This window comes from Lepisma saccharinum, chromosome 5, assembly GCF_977018435.1.
Source record: "Lepisma saccharinum chromosome 5, izLepSacc3.1, whole genome shotgun sequence".
Taxonomy (NCBI): domain Eukaryota; kingdom Metazoa; phylum Arthropoda; class Insecta; order Zygentoma; family Lepismatidae; genus Lepisma; species Lepisma saccharinum.
The window spans coordinates 6,651,816-6,669,815 of NC_139233.1; the positions used below are offsets into that span (position 1 = coordinate 6,651,816).

General features: G+C 33.9%; 1 protein-coding gene across 22 annotated transcripts in view; it reads left to right on the plus strand.

Moving 5' to 3' along the window:
- sls (sallimus) overlaps positions 1–18,000 on the plus strand; it is an 854,140-nt gene that overhangs the window by 820,996 nt on the left and 15,144 nt on the right. For 20 of the 22 annotated variants that reach the window (XM_083122061.1, XM_083122070.1, XM_083122072.1 and 17 more), the window contains 10 exons: positions 1,151–1,265; positions 1,558–1,712; positions 2,428–2,585; positions 4,648–4,783; positions 5,452–5,593; positions 6,757–7,032; positions 7,942–8,105; positions 9,232–9,516; positions 11,971–12,021; positions 16,154–16,308. In XM_083122061.1, coding sequence (XP_082978187.1) covers positions 1,151–1,265; positions 1,558–1,712; positions 2,428–2,585; positions 4,648–4,783; positions 5,452–5,593; positions 6,757–7,032; positions 7,942–8,105; positions 9,232–9,516; positions 11,971–12,021; positions 16,154–16,308 — 1,637 coding nt within the window. The remainder of the gene's footprint in view (positions 1–1,150; positions 1,266–1,557; positions 1,713–2,427; positions 2,586–4,647; positions 4,784–5,451; positions 5,594–6,756; positions 7,033–7,941; positions 8,106–9,231; positions 9,517–11,970; positions 12,022–16,153; positions 16,309–18,000) is intronic. The other 2 variants (XM_083122066.1, XM_083122084.1) reach the window with 1 other exon arrangement.

Below are 18,000 nucleotides of genomic sequence, written 5' to 3' on the forward strand. Positions count from 1 at the left end.
AGATGTCCCATTACTTTCCTGCTAGTCACAGATGTTGCATTACTTTCCTGCTAGTCACAGATGTCGCATTACTTTCCTGCTAGTCACAGATGTCGCATTACTTTCCTGCTAGTCACAGATGTCGCATTACTTTGCTGCTAGTCACAGATGTCCCATTACTTTCCTGCTAGTTCACATTACTTTCCTGCTAGTCACAGATGTCGCATTACTTTCCTGCTAGTCACAGATGTCGCATTACTTTCCTGCTAGTCACAGATGTCCCATTACTTTCCTGCTAGTCACAGATGTTGCATTACTTTCCTGCTAGTCACAGATGTCCCATTACTTTCCTGCTAGTTCACATTACTTTCCTGCTAGTCACAGATGTCGCATTACTTTCCTGCTAGTCACAGATGTCGCATTACTTTCCTGCTAGTCACAGATGTTGCATTACTTTCCTGCTAGTCACAGATGTCGCATTACTTTGCTGCTAGTCACAGATGTCCCATTACTTTCCTGCTAGTTCACATTACTTTCCTGCTTGTCACAGATGTCGCATTACTTTCCTGCTAGTCACAGATGTCGCATTACGTTCCTGCTAGTCACAGATGTCACATTACTTTCCTTCTAGTCACAGATGTCACATTACTTTCCTGCTAGTCACAGATGTCACATTACGTTCCTGCTAGTCACAGTTTTCACATTTCTTTTCTTGCTTGTCAAATTTTGTACACTACTTTCCTGCTACTTACAGTTTTCATTTTACTTCCTGCTAGTCACTTTTTATGTTACTTTCCTGCTAGTCAGAGTTTCAACATTACTCTTCTGCTTGTCAGTTTTCACATTAATTTTCTGCTTGTCAAAGATTTCATGTATCTTGCCTGCTAATCACAGTTGTCACAATAAATTCTCATTAATCATGTTTTTTCACATTGAATACATACCAGTTAAATGGTTTTCTCCATAGAAATAGTTTTGCATAGCCTTCTCACTAATCATTGCACATTGCATTCTCACTAGCCATGCTTTACACACTACTTTCTCTCAATAATCACAGTTTTGACACTGCCAGTTATATAGCTATAGAGAATTGAATTTATTCTTTGCAATTTTATTAACACCATTGCACATGCAGAGGATAAGCAAACTAATTGTAATTTTGTTATTGCAGAACCAATGGTTGATTTCATCACAAGGCTTCCTGAATTCACACTTGTACCTGCGAATAATGATGTCACATTGACTGTTGAGCTCTCAAGATCTGATGTTGATGTAGTTTGGCAAAAGTAAGTTCTGAAAGAATCAATTAAGGGTATTAAAAAGAAACATTTAAAAGTACAATGAAAAATATTACTAGCGGATGACTTAGTTTAGCAAATATATACATGTATCAAATCATCTTCAGATTGAAAAAGTTTATAGAAACCTTTAGTTAACCATGTATAATCTCTTTAGTCATCCACATATTTAATTTTCTATTTACTATAAATTACCTTTTTAATGCTTAGAAATTAAAACAAAAAGATAAACATTCAATGAAATGAAAATTATTTTTGGACAAAATTCTCTTGTTTCTAGGAATGGTAAAGATATCAAGAAGTCAGAAAAATACACCATCCTAGATGAAGGAACTGTTAGAAAATTGGTGATTAAGAAGGCCGCATTTGACGATCAGGCAGAGTATACTTGCGTTGCTGTTAATGTGAAGACATCTACAAAACTGAAGGTTGAAGGTAATTTTGTTTTTTGTTTAAATTTGTATATTGATTGATTGATTCTAAGGTGCCAATATTGTATATTCTGAGAAATGATGTGTATGATATAACTTGCTGAAAGTACTCATTGCTGAGGTTGCCAAAATACCTGGTTTTGCAGAATGTCATGTATTCTACAATCTGTTTGGGGTGTTTTAGTATCTCTAGAGATACAATTTAAAAAAATCCATGAAAAAATCTTAACTTAGGAAAATTGAATTTTTTATTTGAGCCAGAGACAGGAAACGGCGAAGGATGATGATGATGATGATTTAAGTGTTCTGCACTGCTCTATATACACCCTACACTCTTAACTTAAAAATGTTTATACCTCATTTTTAACTTTAGTTTTAGATTTTAGATAAAGAGCTCCTTCCCCAAATACTGTGAAAGGTGAATATAGCCAGTGCTGATGCACACATACATTTAACTCACTCAGGCAGTATTGTAGCTCTTTGAAATGTTGTCACAATGTTCCCCAAAAACACACAATTTTCTTTTAAAAGGAAAAAATTGTATTGTGATGTTTACATAATGTAGTCATTGATTGAAATTAGTAACCACTTCAAATACGTGAGAGGTGCGTCAACTAAAGCTATACAGAGAAAATTAGAAATGGATTAAGTTTAGATCGTAGATGGCATTGCTGTGTCAGGAAACTTACGTCTTTTCCTTTTCAATTTCCTCCATGTAGTAATAGAGAAAGCGCCAAGAATAAATATTGATTCCGTGAAGAAGGAATACAAGGTGAAGAAGGGTGAGGATGTCAACATTGAAATCAAATACACAGCCACACCACAACCAAAAGATGAATGGACTGTCAACGGAAAGGTTGTTCAGAAATCTAAAAGGGTATGTATTATAATTATTAATTTGTATCGTTTTACATAAGATAAAAATTAGTTCAGATCAGATCACTGCAAGAAAATATCACTCGGGCACTTCAATTTCAACATCATATTGTCCCAGCAACCATTTTTTTTTGGGGGGGGGGAAGTTTGGGACTTCTAGTTTGAGGGAAGAAGTACTAGAGACTGGAGGTTCATTGTGCTGACCACACATCACCCCTTAACTGATCGGATGATCTTCCACCTCTGAGGCATGTGGGAGTGAGACCGGCAGTCATTTGGTAGGCACTGGCCCTCAAGGGTTGTCACGCTGCAGGTTATAATAGAAATTCATAATACAAACTCAAATGTAAAGACGTAAAGCAATAAACGTATGTATACCTTACACAACAGACAAACCAAACAGACAAATCAGTGCTCTTTTTCAGGAGGTGCACACTTGTACACTGTTATACTCCTAATTTGAACCTTATGTCAGTTCACTCAATGCATTTCTATCCTGTTGCAATCATTAATGGCAGTAGAAGTGGTGGTGCGGGAAGGGTACATGCTGCCTACATGTTCAACCAACCACTCCAGCAAACAAGTTAAAACATAAAGGTGATCTTTTAACCCATGTATGCATCTTTTCTAGAAATTTCAGCAGAAAAATGCAGGCTCCACTAGGACTCGTATCTGAGATTGTGGCATACCATGTCATTGCTCTACCTATTGAACTACCGAGACCCAGGGTTGAATCCTGGTGGAGTCTGCGTTTTCTACATTCTACATCTCCTGTGCGCATATTTTGTGTGGTATTTAGGGTATACAGTGGACTCTTTTTAATTCGAACTCCAAGGGGCTACGAAAAAAAATTGAATTATCCAAAATTCGAATTAACCAGAATATAATAAAAAAAACACACCAATGAAATAACACATTGTATTAAACATAAAACTGCATTAATACGCAAACAGTACACCTTACCTTACAACTGCTATGTTTTATCCATATCTCCATCCAGGAACAGTACACTTATTGGAATATTCGCATCACGTGATAGTTTTTCATTCCTTTCTCTACCTCTCTAAGCACTTCAACTTTCTTATCTAATGTTAAGCTACTGTACGCACCACTTTTCGACATTGTGACTCCACTAAAACACACAGACAAATATCCCCTTGTGTCCGGCTATCCGCTCCCCTCTCAACTTGTTTCTGAGAGGGTGAAGGTCACATTCCTACAAACAAAAGCTCTGCGGATTCTCTTATCTGCCGTTGATACATCTGTTAACCATAAAAACAACCTTTTCAAGTAGAAAAGGGAGACGAGTCATCTGTTGGAATTTCTTATGTAGCCAACCACTTTGGTCTTTCTTGGGAAGATTTATGTTAAATTATTGGAAACCTGACTTTGAATTATCCAAATTTAACCTTCAAAATTCGAATTAAGTAGTCATTTTTAACATTGTTTTAGATAGGGGTTTCAAGGGGAATGTGCTTTTGTTCGAATTATCCAATAATTCAAATTATCCAAGTTCGAATTAAAGAGAGCACACTGTATTAACTCATGTCGTTCTCCTGACAATATCTCATCTTCTATTCTGCCTTTTCTTCTGGCTTCACTATTGAAAGCGAATATTGAAAATTTGTAATCAGCTTATTGCAAAGTTGGTGATGAACCAGTCCTTTCATTTTATTAATTGTAATGCAAGCTCATTCTTATAGTTTTCCATGAACAGGTTATGCTACTCACTTGTAGCTGCCCAATTTCCTCACAATGTGGGTGGTCATCATTCTCATGAACAGGCTGAAAGCTCAGGAGAAAAGTTGTTTCGCAGGTGTTCTGTAGCCGGTGCCCAAAGCTTCCTCCTTAGACTGAGCGGCCATGGTGGGGAAGAGATTTCTTTTATATTATGAATTACTATATAATATTATGATTGAGTGTAAGACAAGGCACGAGCCTTAATCTCTACCATATAAAATAAGAACTAAATAAATAAATAAAATAATATACTTATCTTTTAAAATGTGATGGAACTTAATTGTGTACTCATTAATTTCAAGTGCATTATTCATGTCTTTCAGGTAACGCAGACATTATCAGAGGAGTTTGCAAGCTTGACAATTAAGAAGGTGGAGGAAGAAGATATAGGAACGTATGTCCTCAAACTCTCCAACAACTGTGGAGAAGCCAGTGCCGAGCTCAATTTGATCTTGATAGGTAAGACATTGCATAGTCTTCTCTTAATTTTCAGATAATTCCTTACATTAACTATCTTTGCCTGTAATGTTTATGTACTAAACAATGTGTTCTTACTTTTTAATGTTAAAACTACATATTAACTATTCTGTTTTTGACGATCTCCATCAATTAATGAATTAATGATTTACATACTATCTGCCAAGTCTCAAGATATTCTTTGGAACACAACAGCTGCACTTAACCAGCCTTTTAACCACTTTAGAACATCGTGTTAATAACATAACATAACATAACACAACACAACTTGTGCAGACCCCTATCCAGTCTTGCATTTTTACCTTTCATGGAGATTTACCACCCTAATTTCAACATTTGGCATGGTTCTTAGATAAGAGGATAACTCCTCACATCTTGAGATGGGTGCAAATAGCCTAAAGTGGTGATGCACCCATTTCAAATTTTAACAACACAACATAATATAAACTAAATTAAAATAACGTAATGTAACCTGACGCCATGCTATAAAATAAGTTCCAGATTTCTCCTTTTTTGAAAGCATTGAGGAAAGTGAATGAGGTGAGCATGTACCATTGGTAGAAAGAGTGGAAAAGATTGCACGTAATATTGTGTGTATTGTTGTTTTCTCCAAATTCGGACTTATGTTTTGACGAATATTATTATTTCAGAACCTCCAAGCCAGCCTGGCATGCCAGAAGTCATTGAGGTGACGGATGAGTCTGTGACTCTTCACTGGAAGGCTCCCGAGTCGGATGGAAATTCTCCGATCACAAATTACCTCCTGGAATATCATGACAGGGAGGAATTCTCGTAAGTGGATTTATTCTTCATTTGGTTATTGTCAAGCTTTATATTTTCTTCAATTTGATCACACACACCGTAAATGAGTAACAGATGATGTATAAGTATCAGAAAGTATCAGTTCAAATTTAGTGGCATTTTTTCTGATTCTTGTAAAGTTCTAGTATATAATTTACCGTAATTCAATAATGTATCATTCTGGTACCGTAACTAACAGAAGAAAACTGTGTATTTAAATATTTATTTTATAAAAACACTGTACACACATTTTGCCTTGATGTTCATAAAAATAACTAAAAAGAAAAGTTGCAGATATTTGCACTCAATTTAAGTGTGGAAACAACAGATTGATATACCAGTGCTGGTCGATTATTACTATCATCCAATAAATTGTGCTCAACCAGTGGTATACCCAGAAATTTTCTAAGAGGCTGACATGACTCTTAGGTTGCGAGGTTTGGTTATGCCTTCGTTTCTCGAGCAATCAGTTTTTCAATTTGCTATTTTTTTCCTGAATTTGAAATTGTTTTGTAAAAGCAAGGGGACTATGGTCCCCACTAACCCCTCCTTTGGCACACCACTAGACCAATCCCTATTGAACATATTAAAAAGACAACAAATGCTCTTAATTAATTTTTGCAAATACACTTGAAACTAATTTATCTGAAAATCCAGTTTTACCTGAAATTTTTTTTGTAGGTTTTAAAAATTCATGAAAACATTTTTCTACCACAATGATCAACATGCAATAGCATGCACAAGTGATTCCTGCATAATATGTTATTAACATAATTTTATTTTTGATTGTGCTATATCTATATTCACTGTAATTTTTTAATGTACAATACATGTTTAACACAATACAATTTAAATTATCTGAATTTTTCTTTATCTGAAATTGTTGTGATTCCATTAAATTTAGATAAATCAGTTTCTAGTGAACAAGATTTTTTTATTATCTACCCACACATGCCATAACCCCTTTAATTTTTTTGCAGTGCTCTCTTAAGCTTTTTCATAAAGGCCTATCATTTTAATTGTAAATTTTATTTTTATGCTTCCATAAAAACTATCTCACCCTCACCCCTTGTGATAGAAAATTCTAGATAAACCCTATGACCTAGAGAAATATAAAGATCTATTAATCAGTGTTAATATCCATGCTGTTGCAGATGGAACAAGGTGAACGAGTCTTTCACAATCACAGAGACTGCGTACAAAGTAACTGAGCTGCAGTACAACATGGAGTACATGTTCCGTGTGACTGCATTTAACCAAGTAGGACCGAGTCCACCCTCTCACAACACGAGGTACATCAGGATTGCAGCTCCAGTCGAAGCCGAAGCTCCAACAATCCAGGAGCCTCTGAAGAACGTCACCTGCGGCCTCAAGCAGACTGTTACCTTATCGTGCGTCATTGGAGGCATTCCAACACCCGAGATCAAATGGTGAGTGATCGGTTATTTGCTAACAGTATGCCACTGTTCTTTCTAGATTTTGTAGTTTTGGAAACTTTACACTGAAAGATGTGTTCAAATTTAGTTGTCAATATCACAGTGATGTTTTACAGGATTCTTTCACAAGCTTAAGATCGGAGAAAATATTTTCAGGTGTGCTCCACTTTCTTTGGCTAATTAGATTATCTCTCTCTCTCTCTCTCTCTGTCTCTCTGTCTCTCTGTCTCTCTGTGTCTCTGTCTCTCTCTCTCTCTGTCTCTCTCTCTCTACCCCCTTTATACTCGATATTTGTATCTCTTTCTGTCTTTCTATATTACACAGTGTTGAAACATATTTGTTGATTTATTTCACAATCAACAAGAAAATAAGCAGATCCATAACACATTTTGATATTCTCAAGGATTTTCAGCATTTATTAATGCCATCTTCAGGACAAATGAGAAAATAGATACAGGATTTTTTAAAAAGGAAAAAGAAGAGGAACATAAAGTAGACAAAGGAATAATAATAATGCATTTACAACTACCACATGTCTATTTGCTAATGTATTTAGGTAACAGGATTTTCTCACATCATGAGATGGGTATAAATGTACTGTAGTACTGACACACCCATTTTGTTTTTAATGGACAACAAACAAACAGCTTCCCGATGAAATATATGAAGATATCAAAATCAAATATGTCCTACAGATTTGTTTGTTTTGTGTTGACAATTTTGACAACACATTGTGTGAGATATTATGGGTTTTTAACAACATAACAGTCACATGTTCATTTTCCTTCTCAGTTTAAATCTTTCAGTTGAGATTACTAACCCCAAAATTTCCTGGTTTGGCTGAATTTCATGTTTTCTTTAATTATTTTATTTCCCCTCTGAGTATGTTCTTGTATTTTCTAGGTTGAGAAATGGCAAATCTTTCAAGTCCAAGAGCATGGTCTATGAAAACCGTGTTGCCAAATATACCATCACAGAAACAACCGAAGCTTCGGAAGCCATCTACATGTGTCAGGCAAGGAATGAAGCCGGAATTACTGAAACATCTTGCAAACTAACTATCCATGGTAATAATTTATGATTATTTACAGTGAAATCTCAGTTTTATTTTTTCATGGGTTCAAGATGAAAATGTAAAATCGGGGAAAATTTTCTTACATATTTGCTCTATTGAGACCATGAAGATTGAATCTATAATGTGGGAAAATGTAAAATCCAGGAACATAATATCAGGGTTCCACTGTATTATTATTGTTTATTAATTTATAAAACAATTTATGCAGAAGTTACAGAATAAATGGCCGACCTAAATGGTGCACTACGATGCAAGTGGTCCCAGATTTGAATTCTGCCCTGAGCATGGGTGGCCGTGGTGGCTCAGTCGGTAACGTGTCTGACTACCATGCTAGGTCCCGGGTTCGATCCCCGGCCGGTTCAAATCCAGGAACTTTTCTAACGGAAACAGCCCCGCCACCCACCCAGCATCGAATGACATGGGTACCTGGGGGAAACCCTGAGGGGTAAAGGCAGTCAGGGGCGTGATGCTGATCACATCACCCCCACTCACGACCGGATCAAGAAAGTGTAGGGCGTTACCCCCACACCCTCTATACGCCTTCATGGCATGGTACTAAGCACAGGGGAGCACTTTACCTTTTACCTGAGCATGGGTGTTCTTTGTGAGTGTCCTTTCACCAATTTCATCATATCATCACTCATCCTCATCGGCATAGCTAAGAGAGTTATTTAGTAACACTAAATAATAAAAATCGAATCAAACCAAATAAAATTATAAAGAATCGTTCATTAACCTCCTTAAGTAATGCCTGTAACCAGATAACTGCAATGGGTTTTGCTTTAGGAAGAGAAACTGTATATTTAAACACTTACATTACCAGTAGAGTACCAGGTGCCACTCTGATGGCACAGTGCTAATGCCATTGCCTTGTAATCAAGGGGTCCTTGGTTTGATACCCAGTGGTCACATAGTGCTTCAGATCCTACTTTAAACTGTAGGTCCAGTCCCGATTAGCCTGTCTGTTCATAAAATGGACTTAAAGAGAAAAATCAACCAGCAAAGTACCTATTAATTAGCCTCAACTTTAGTTTCCAATATATATGAAATAATCACCAACTCTTGTTTTGCAATTGTTTGGAATTTAGAAATTTAAACATTTATACTCCATCTTGCAGAGCCACCGAAGTTAGAGTCTGACGAAAGCCTCCAGTCTCAGAAACTCCGTGTTACCAACCAATGGAAGATCGAGGTCAAGTTTTCTGGTTACCCAACACCAGAGATAACGTGGAAGAAGAATGGCGAACCACTCACCCCTGGAAAGCAGTGTGCAGTGTATGAAGACGAAGACTGCTCCACCATTGCTATTTACTCGCTGTCAAGGGAGGACACCGGTACTTACACAATCACCGCAACAAATGAAGCTGGATCGGCAAGCTTGGACTTCAGTCTTTGGGTGATAGGTAAGGTTGATTTTTTGTTATTTTGGTACAAAACTGATCATTTGACTTTGTATTTATTTAGAAGTTGAAGAATTAATTCTACTTTCTCATGTTGCAGATTTGCTAGTAAGGACAAGTACTGAAAAAACCCATTACTAGCATTAAGCAATTAAAAGAACTGTTGAAACTATTAGAACAAATTCTTTATTTATACATGTTATTGTTTACAAAATAATGCAATTTTTTTGCACAATCTTAGGTAATAATCAATTTTCAGGCTTCATGTTTTAACAACATTGCTTTACATACAGGAAATATGGAAGTCAGCATATACACTCATATTTATTTCAGTAGCTTATTTTAATAGCACCTTTTATAACCTAACATATTAATTTTATTTTAAAATATTTAACAATATTTTTCTTAACACACATATTGCGGATGTTCTGCTATGAAATTTTTACAGATGTAAAAAACAGATATTTTACCAATCCCATATGAAATGACAAACATATTTTATGAACAAAATTAATGAATCATCCACCTTCTTACTTAATGAATTTTACTGTGATTCTAAGAAGAATGATGAATTAATTTTTAGAATTTTTACAGAAAACTGGAACAGATGAATCAGTTATACACTGTTAATGGAAATACTGAATTACAAAAAATATTGGCAATTATCATTATATGTGCAGTAATGCACTTTGAACTTGTTGTAATGTAGATATTTTAATAATCATAATATTTTATTATTGCAGGTTATCAGTATATTTGCATTCATAGTAATAATACTAGAATTATAAAAATATGTTTGCAGTGACTGAACTTTATTTATTCAACAGTTTAACACATTGGAGAGATGTTGTTAGTTTTACACATTGGAGATATGTTGTTATTAAAACTATTAACAAATGAAATGTAATGACAGTTACAACAAATACATGGATGCTTATTTAAATATTAGGAGACCTGGGGCTAACATCATTGTGTGGCCCACTAACGGCTGCAAATAACATGATTCTATGAGAGTACAGCACAAGAACTGAAGAGAAGAGTGGTGCCTAGATTTTACAAATTTATGCAAATTTTTGTGCACGATGAAGTTTTTTTTCATGGTTTTATGGATGATTGCCTACCTCTGCTGAGGAATGTGGGAGTGAGATCCACAGTCGGTAGATAGACTCTGGCCTTCATAAGCTGTTGCACCATGGGTTATTGTTATTAAGTAATTCAAATGTTCAGCCATTGCAAGTAGAGTTGTATTACTATTATTCTATATTATTCTACATGTATCAATTCATGAAGTATAAATTTTCTAATTTTCGTGAATACAGAGAAACACATTACTGCAATTGTATCTGAATTTATATTTTCTTCATAAGATCTTTTGAATATTTTATTCAAAACACATTGTATTTCAGCACAGAATTCCATTCAATCTTAGTTCTAATTTTACTTCAAATACTAATCTGTTTATTAATGTATGTATTGCCCATACTATGTAGTCTAGTATCTTTTTACTTCACTTTAGTCTAGAAAGTAGCTTTTAGTAGTTATTTTAGAATGACTGATGTTCTATTCACTTTCAACATATCTCCAAAATTAATACTATATTTTACATATGTAATTGTGCACTAATATATCCATATGGATTCTTCAAAAATAATAATAATAATAATAAATATAAACATAGACATGAAAATATTTTAAGTAAATAAAATTCCATGCAGTTTCTTTTATTAATAAGAAAATTACTTCAAATTGATAATTTTTGCAAAATATTTTATAGTCAGTTACCACGCAAAGCAGATCCAAAATTAAAACTTTTAATTGTAAGCTTATTGCTTATTAATTTTGTAATATAATAATGCTTTCTTTGACAAATATCCAGGCATTGTTTGAATAAAATTTTCAGAAATAGAATTGGAGATTATGACCTCAGTACCTTACTATGTTTCTAAATTTTGGTGTTAGATGATGATATAACTTAATTTTTACAAAATTTGATAAAAATTTTAATTAATTTATTCCTGTATTTTGATTAATCAAATAGCACAATTCTAACTAGTTTCAGAATTTAAAAAATATCATCACTTTCCTGTCTGTGTTTAAATTTCATGTTTCATAAATTTAACTACAGTTTTGAAAATATTGAACAAGAGCTTGTTACATAAAAATAGTATAATAATTTCTCTATTCTAGAGCTGTTTTAAATTTCTTGATCCAAATAATTGCTTTATAACTTTGCACAACAATAATGTTTCATAATGACATGTTGTATTTGTGCTTGGAGAATAATAACATGTGATAATTGCCTGAGAAATCTATGAATACTGCTTTCCACATTTTTCTGTTTTATGTATTATTAAATCCTACCAAAATGAGTCAGTTTTGTTGATCTTGTGATGTAAATTTCTAAGGTTTTCCACAAGTCTAGGAATTATTCATTTTGTTTCCTCATTATTCATTCAGATGACACACGACGAAGGAGTAAATCTAGGTCACCAAGTGTGGAACCTATTGGTAAATACGTGTCATGTGGTTTTGGGAATGTGTTCGCAATCATTGTGGAAATACGCATGTATTTTACGAGAAGAATTTGTGAAAATTGAATCTACCATTACGTGTTGAACCAATGTTATTTGCATGTTGTATGAGGTGCATTCATTTCTGCAAGTACATATATACACCTGCAGCAAGCCACTACATGCCTGACGAAGCCAACAGATATGTGACAAAATCGATCGCGAACAAAAACTGCTTAGAAAAATGAAACATTAAGTTCATTAGAGTGAACTACCTGTCTTGACATAACCGCCAAATAGATATTTTAGATACACAGTACAGAAATGTATTAAAAGATTTTGACTTATTTTCGTCAACATGAATATGCATACGATTTTAATTGATCATTGTCCATTGTTTAGTTTAGTCTTTATCTATTCTGTTAGAATAGAAAATGGGTAAACTAGGCAATGTATAATGTTTATCTAAGTTTTCATGTTAATGAAGTACCATTGGCATATTCATGTCATGCACTTATACATCTTACCAAATAAGAATGTACATTTTCTTGTTTAAAAATAAATATTCGATGAGCAATAATCAAAACTGTTTGAACTTAACCTCTTAACTGGGTAATTTCCTCGTCGAAAGCCCAATCTGCCCTGGGAATTTTTGTTGATAAATTGATGAATTTCGTAAACCAATATTTTAGTTAATATTTCTGTGCTCCATGGCATACCATTTAGGTATTGTTTATTCTTTTATTGGTCCTTGTTGTACTTTTTACAATATGCGAGATTTACAACTACAATATATATCTCGGATTTCCTCAGCAGGAAAAACACGCCGTCGCTTCCGATTTGCCTGAGCCATTATTGCATACACGATAGAACTGAACGTCGGGCTGTGTTCGTTGCTTCCCGCTAACTCTAACGGTTACAACAGTCTGGAAGTCAGAGCCATCTGGTGAAACAAAGAAGAAAGTAATTTTACAAAGTATCTCGTCATACACAACAGATATCAGCAGTAAGAACATGAGAACGTAGTATCCCGTCATGCCCATTATAAATCAGTAGAGCCAGAACGGAGTATTACGTCATACCCAGTTAAGAGGTTAAGAGTTAAAATGACAAATTTACCTAAAATGATTTATAGATTTTATACATCTAGTTTGCAACATGGAGACAATTGATAGTAAATTTTCAGTGAGTATATAAATTATTTAAAATGGCTACATAGAAATTTCAGTGTAAAATGCAGTCTCGACCAGGTCCTAGACCTAGGTTCGAGTTCTAGTCCTCTGTACTGTAACGCTATGGTTAAAATGTTTGAAACAGAAGGAATGCGCCTCATTACATGTAACTATGTACCCATTATTATTCTAATTCATTCCTTTTGCATTCTTGTACTTTCTATTGTTTATTTATTTCAGTCAGTGGATGTTGATTTGTTTATCCTTCCAGGTTGATATGCATGTATTTCTTTTCTTTTCCATCTTTGTAACATGAAAATACACTTTTCCTCTAATAACCTTGTTTTCTGAAGTTTTCCATTGATACACTTCAACTCTTTTCCTTGATTTCAGTTTTCAGTCTTTTCTTTGACTGTTTTTCGTTACACAACTACAGTATATATTGTGTGCAACACACAAATTTTATTTACTTTTACCAGTATACAACCAATATAATAACAACAATAATTTTTAAGAATAATTATTTCTTTTCAGCTACAGTCTGCTAGATATTCATCTGCTGTGATTTTTATTATAATAAACATTGTTTTGTTGTTTTTAATTTAACTTTATCCAAAATGTTGCTACAAGATATATAATATACTCTCTATGGATTTTGCTGATACTGATAAAGTGCAGATATTAAATACAGCAATCCAATATAAAATTATAGATGTTCTATGAGGGACCTGAATTATTAATACAACTCTTTAATTAATTCATGTAATTAGTTGGCTGCAAAAGTTTTGCCTTAGAAATGCAAACTTTATATTTTCATATTTACCTTACAAGAAAGAGTGCATTCATATAAATGACAGAATTTTGCACTAAGTTAAAGGCTATTTATAAAAATAATTTGACCAGCCAATATCAACAGAATGTTATGTATCACTATATTTATTTTTACTTGCCAAATTTGGATGTGCTATATTTTTCACTTAATGATTGACATTCATATCATTCATGTAAGCTATTCATTAAAGAAATAAGTTAATTCTTTTAATGATTGCCTTAATGTTCAACTTTCCTATTACTAACTTCAGTGTATATGAGCAAACGATAAATCCTTATTTAAGATAATATAAATCTTGTATGTTATACAAGTGCAAACATCACACACAAAGTTTATTGTGTTTTATGTTTGATATTCATGCTTTTATATTAATAAAAATGTACATGTAACTTCTCTATCTTAAATATTACAAGCATAAAGTCAGATGTTAGAGATATTACATATAACACATATTTTGACAAAAATGAAAATATCTAGCAAGGCTTACTATTAATATACCTTTATCATATTGGTTGCTTGAATATTGTACATTGTCTCCTTGAAAATGATAATAAATATCTATCCTTGATATCATGTGGTATGAAGAGTGATGACTTCCCCATATTTGTGATACATCCTTTATGTATGAAAGTGTTTTGGTTCCTCTCTTGTGCAAGAGGACTGCACATTTTTGTTTGAAATGAAAATTGTGACGTTCTGTGGTTGTCTTTGTTGAAACTTGTTATGAAATGGTATTTGCAAGGTTAATTCATGTATAGACATGTAAGTTATTGTAAGATAAACAATTTGACAATGAATATTGGAATTACTTTTCTCTTAAAAGTAATCCACATATTTTTTAATCCAGTTTCAAAAACAAAAATGGTAAAAAGTGTTAATAAATGATTACATGTTCAGCCTGCCTCAGTTCCAAATTTTGTAATAATATTTTTTGTTTTACTCTACTCTCAATTATTATTCTTCTTTCACATGACCCTGTCAACAATATCTTGTCGATTTTGGACATCGTTACTGTTTTTGTATTTGTTTTAATGTTTTTCTTCTGAAATTGATAGTCACTCAAGTTCACCAGTATCGCAAATATAAAACGATTATATGAATAATTCACTTTTATCCTTTTGCTGTTATTTTATAAAAATCATTTTGCATTTCGAGCCTACATTTTCGAGCATATGCATACAGAAGCCATATTAGTGGAGGGGATAAATCTGAAAGAATGGAAGAGAGTGATATAAGAAATGGAATTTTTAAACGTTGTATACCTTTGTAGAGTGTGATTTGTTGATTTGAGAAAATTGGACATTCTAGGAATAAATGTTGTGCATCAGGATTTTCATTGCCACATTTGCAATTTTCTTTAGTTTTAATATGTATTTATGCTAGGTTTGCTGGTGAAAGTACGTGTCCTGTCCTTAATCTAAAATGCATTTTTTCTTTTTGTTTTTTGGAATTTCTGTTTGTTTATTCAACTTTAATAACATCAAATTAAGGAAAACTGTATTTTTTTGTTTCCTTTGGCAAGTTTTTAAATTCTTGATTTTTTAATTCCTGCTTGTTCATGAAATTTACTGTACAAAGAAATCTGCAAATTCTTGAATGTGAAATTTAATTTCTATAAGATTCCAAGGTAATTTTATTAACTTATTCATGTATTTTTGAAACATTTTGCCCGTGGAAACTTAACAGAGTATGCATTTTTCAATTGCAGTTTTATTTGTTATATGTTAATTTGTATTATTCAGTGCCCAGTATTAAACCCAAGATTTGTTTCAGCCATCTAATGTAACAATCCAATTTCAATATAATTAATGGTTTTTCAATTATTTTTTTTCAGATTTAAGATTTTTTCTTCAAATTGACTTAAGTTTTAAATTGCAGCATGTATGAAAATTTTGACCACAATCAAACTTTTTTTTTCAAATTTGTTTACCATATTGTGATCAGAGGGGTAAAAAAAAAAAGCCTTTTTTCTTATTCAAAGTATTTGAGCAAATTTGACTTAAAGAACTCAAAATGTGTTGTTTTTGGTTTATGTATGAGAAGTAAATTTGAAACTATAAAACCATTAACATTTTGCTAACAGCAATACACAAAAATACTTACTTTTTTTTGTTGCACACACGCAGACAAGCCAAGCAAGCCAGAAGGACCATTGTTGGTGAAGAAGATGCAGAAGGAATCTGTAACAATCGTATGGAAGCCTCCAGCTGATGATGGTGGATTGGATATTTCCAATTTCTCCATCGAGAAATGTGAAGTTGAGAAAATGATTTGGATGAAGGTATGTTGTTGACCCATACATGGAATATATAACAAAGAAGAATGTTACATATTAAGAATACGTAATTGGTATATGGGAACTAATGACCAACAATATCAGCACATCATATTTTAATATATGATCTCAAATGTTCTGTGCTGCAAAATAAATTAGCGTGGAAGTAAGTTTAAGGTTTGGAGGAAGTAATAAACAGCTTTGAAATTTGCAGAATATATTAATTTTTGGTCCTCCTCGGTGGCTGTGCGGTCTAAGGTGATGTGCTTTGGGCTCCGACTGCAGGACGGCATGGGTTTCTAGTTCACCTGGGTTCAGTATCTGGGGTTCTCGGCCTGTGTATAGGACTGGTGGCAACCCACCATCGTAAGGAAATTGGGAAGATACAAGTGACTAGCATAACCCAGTTATAAAAATCTCCTATAAGGGTAAAAACACAGTGCGGCACTAGGACCCTTGCTAATCGAAAGAAGCCCGGTCAAGCCATAAAAATGTCAGGATATAATGAATGAACCAGATGTCGGACAGGCACCTCGAACAAGCCTCTCCCACTCAAACTGGTCCCCATTCTTTTCGTTGAGCGGAACTCTGTCAAAAGAAACTGGGAAAATGAGGAGGGTGTCTTCCACGAAGGGGAGAAGTGACCTTGAGTGGACCACTTCCACTTGAAACAAGAGACCCAAGATCAAACCGTGTTTGATCCTGGGAACATCTTGCGATGAGCGGGGCTCCATCATGTTTTTCCCCATTTGACTCCACGGTTTTGAATTACCGGAAACTTGTCCCTGCGAGTTTCTGGCAATTAGCGATGAGGGATGTACTTCACTGTGTTTTTACCCCACATCACCCCATTACTGGTTGAAGATCTCCACACCTCTAAGTAGGGTTGTGGGAGGGAAACTGGCAATCAGGAGATAGGCCAAGGCCGTTACGGGCTGTCGAGCCATGGGTTATTAATATTATTATTATATTAATTTTTGAGAAATTATGTTGTGTAATGTGGGATCTTCAATTGACTTTGCTCATGTCTTCACTGGATGGAGCAGTTTTTTTCCTAACAAAAGGTATACATTTGCAGCAGGGAAAGAAAATTTTGAAAATAGTAAGACATTAATCCCCATTAATAATATCAAACTTCGTCCTCCATTAATTTGTCCCTACCAACAAAATGCTGAATAATTATTCCTATTCTTGCTTTTTATGTAATATACAAATATAAAAAAAGGCAAAGTTCCTCATGCTATAGCACCATGCCATGAAGACACATTTGGAGGATGTGGGGGGTAGGGTCCTACACATTCTCAATCTTGGCCATTTTGAATGTGACGCCATCAGCACCATGCTTTGGAATATATAAATATGGTTATACATAATTACTTGAATCAGAATATATTCTGATATTCATATAGGAAAAGGGTCGTCACATTTAACCACATAGAGTTATTTTGATAACATAAACTTCATCACTTTCTGCAAACAAGAAAAAAATGGCCATTACAATGTTATAAATAACACTTGGAAGTAACAACTTACAAATAACTGTTGCTTTTTAGTAATGGTAACAGTTTGTAGTTACTTTTTGAAATTAGTAATACTTACTTACATTTTGCAGGTAACAAGTACATTCCAGCAGTAATAAATATAATTATGGTTTGCCAAAAAAAAAAAATTAATCTTTACACATAACTACATTTGATA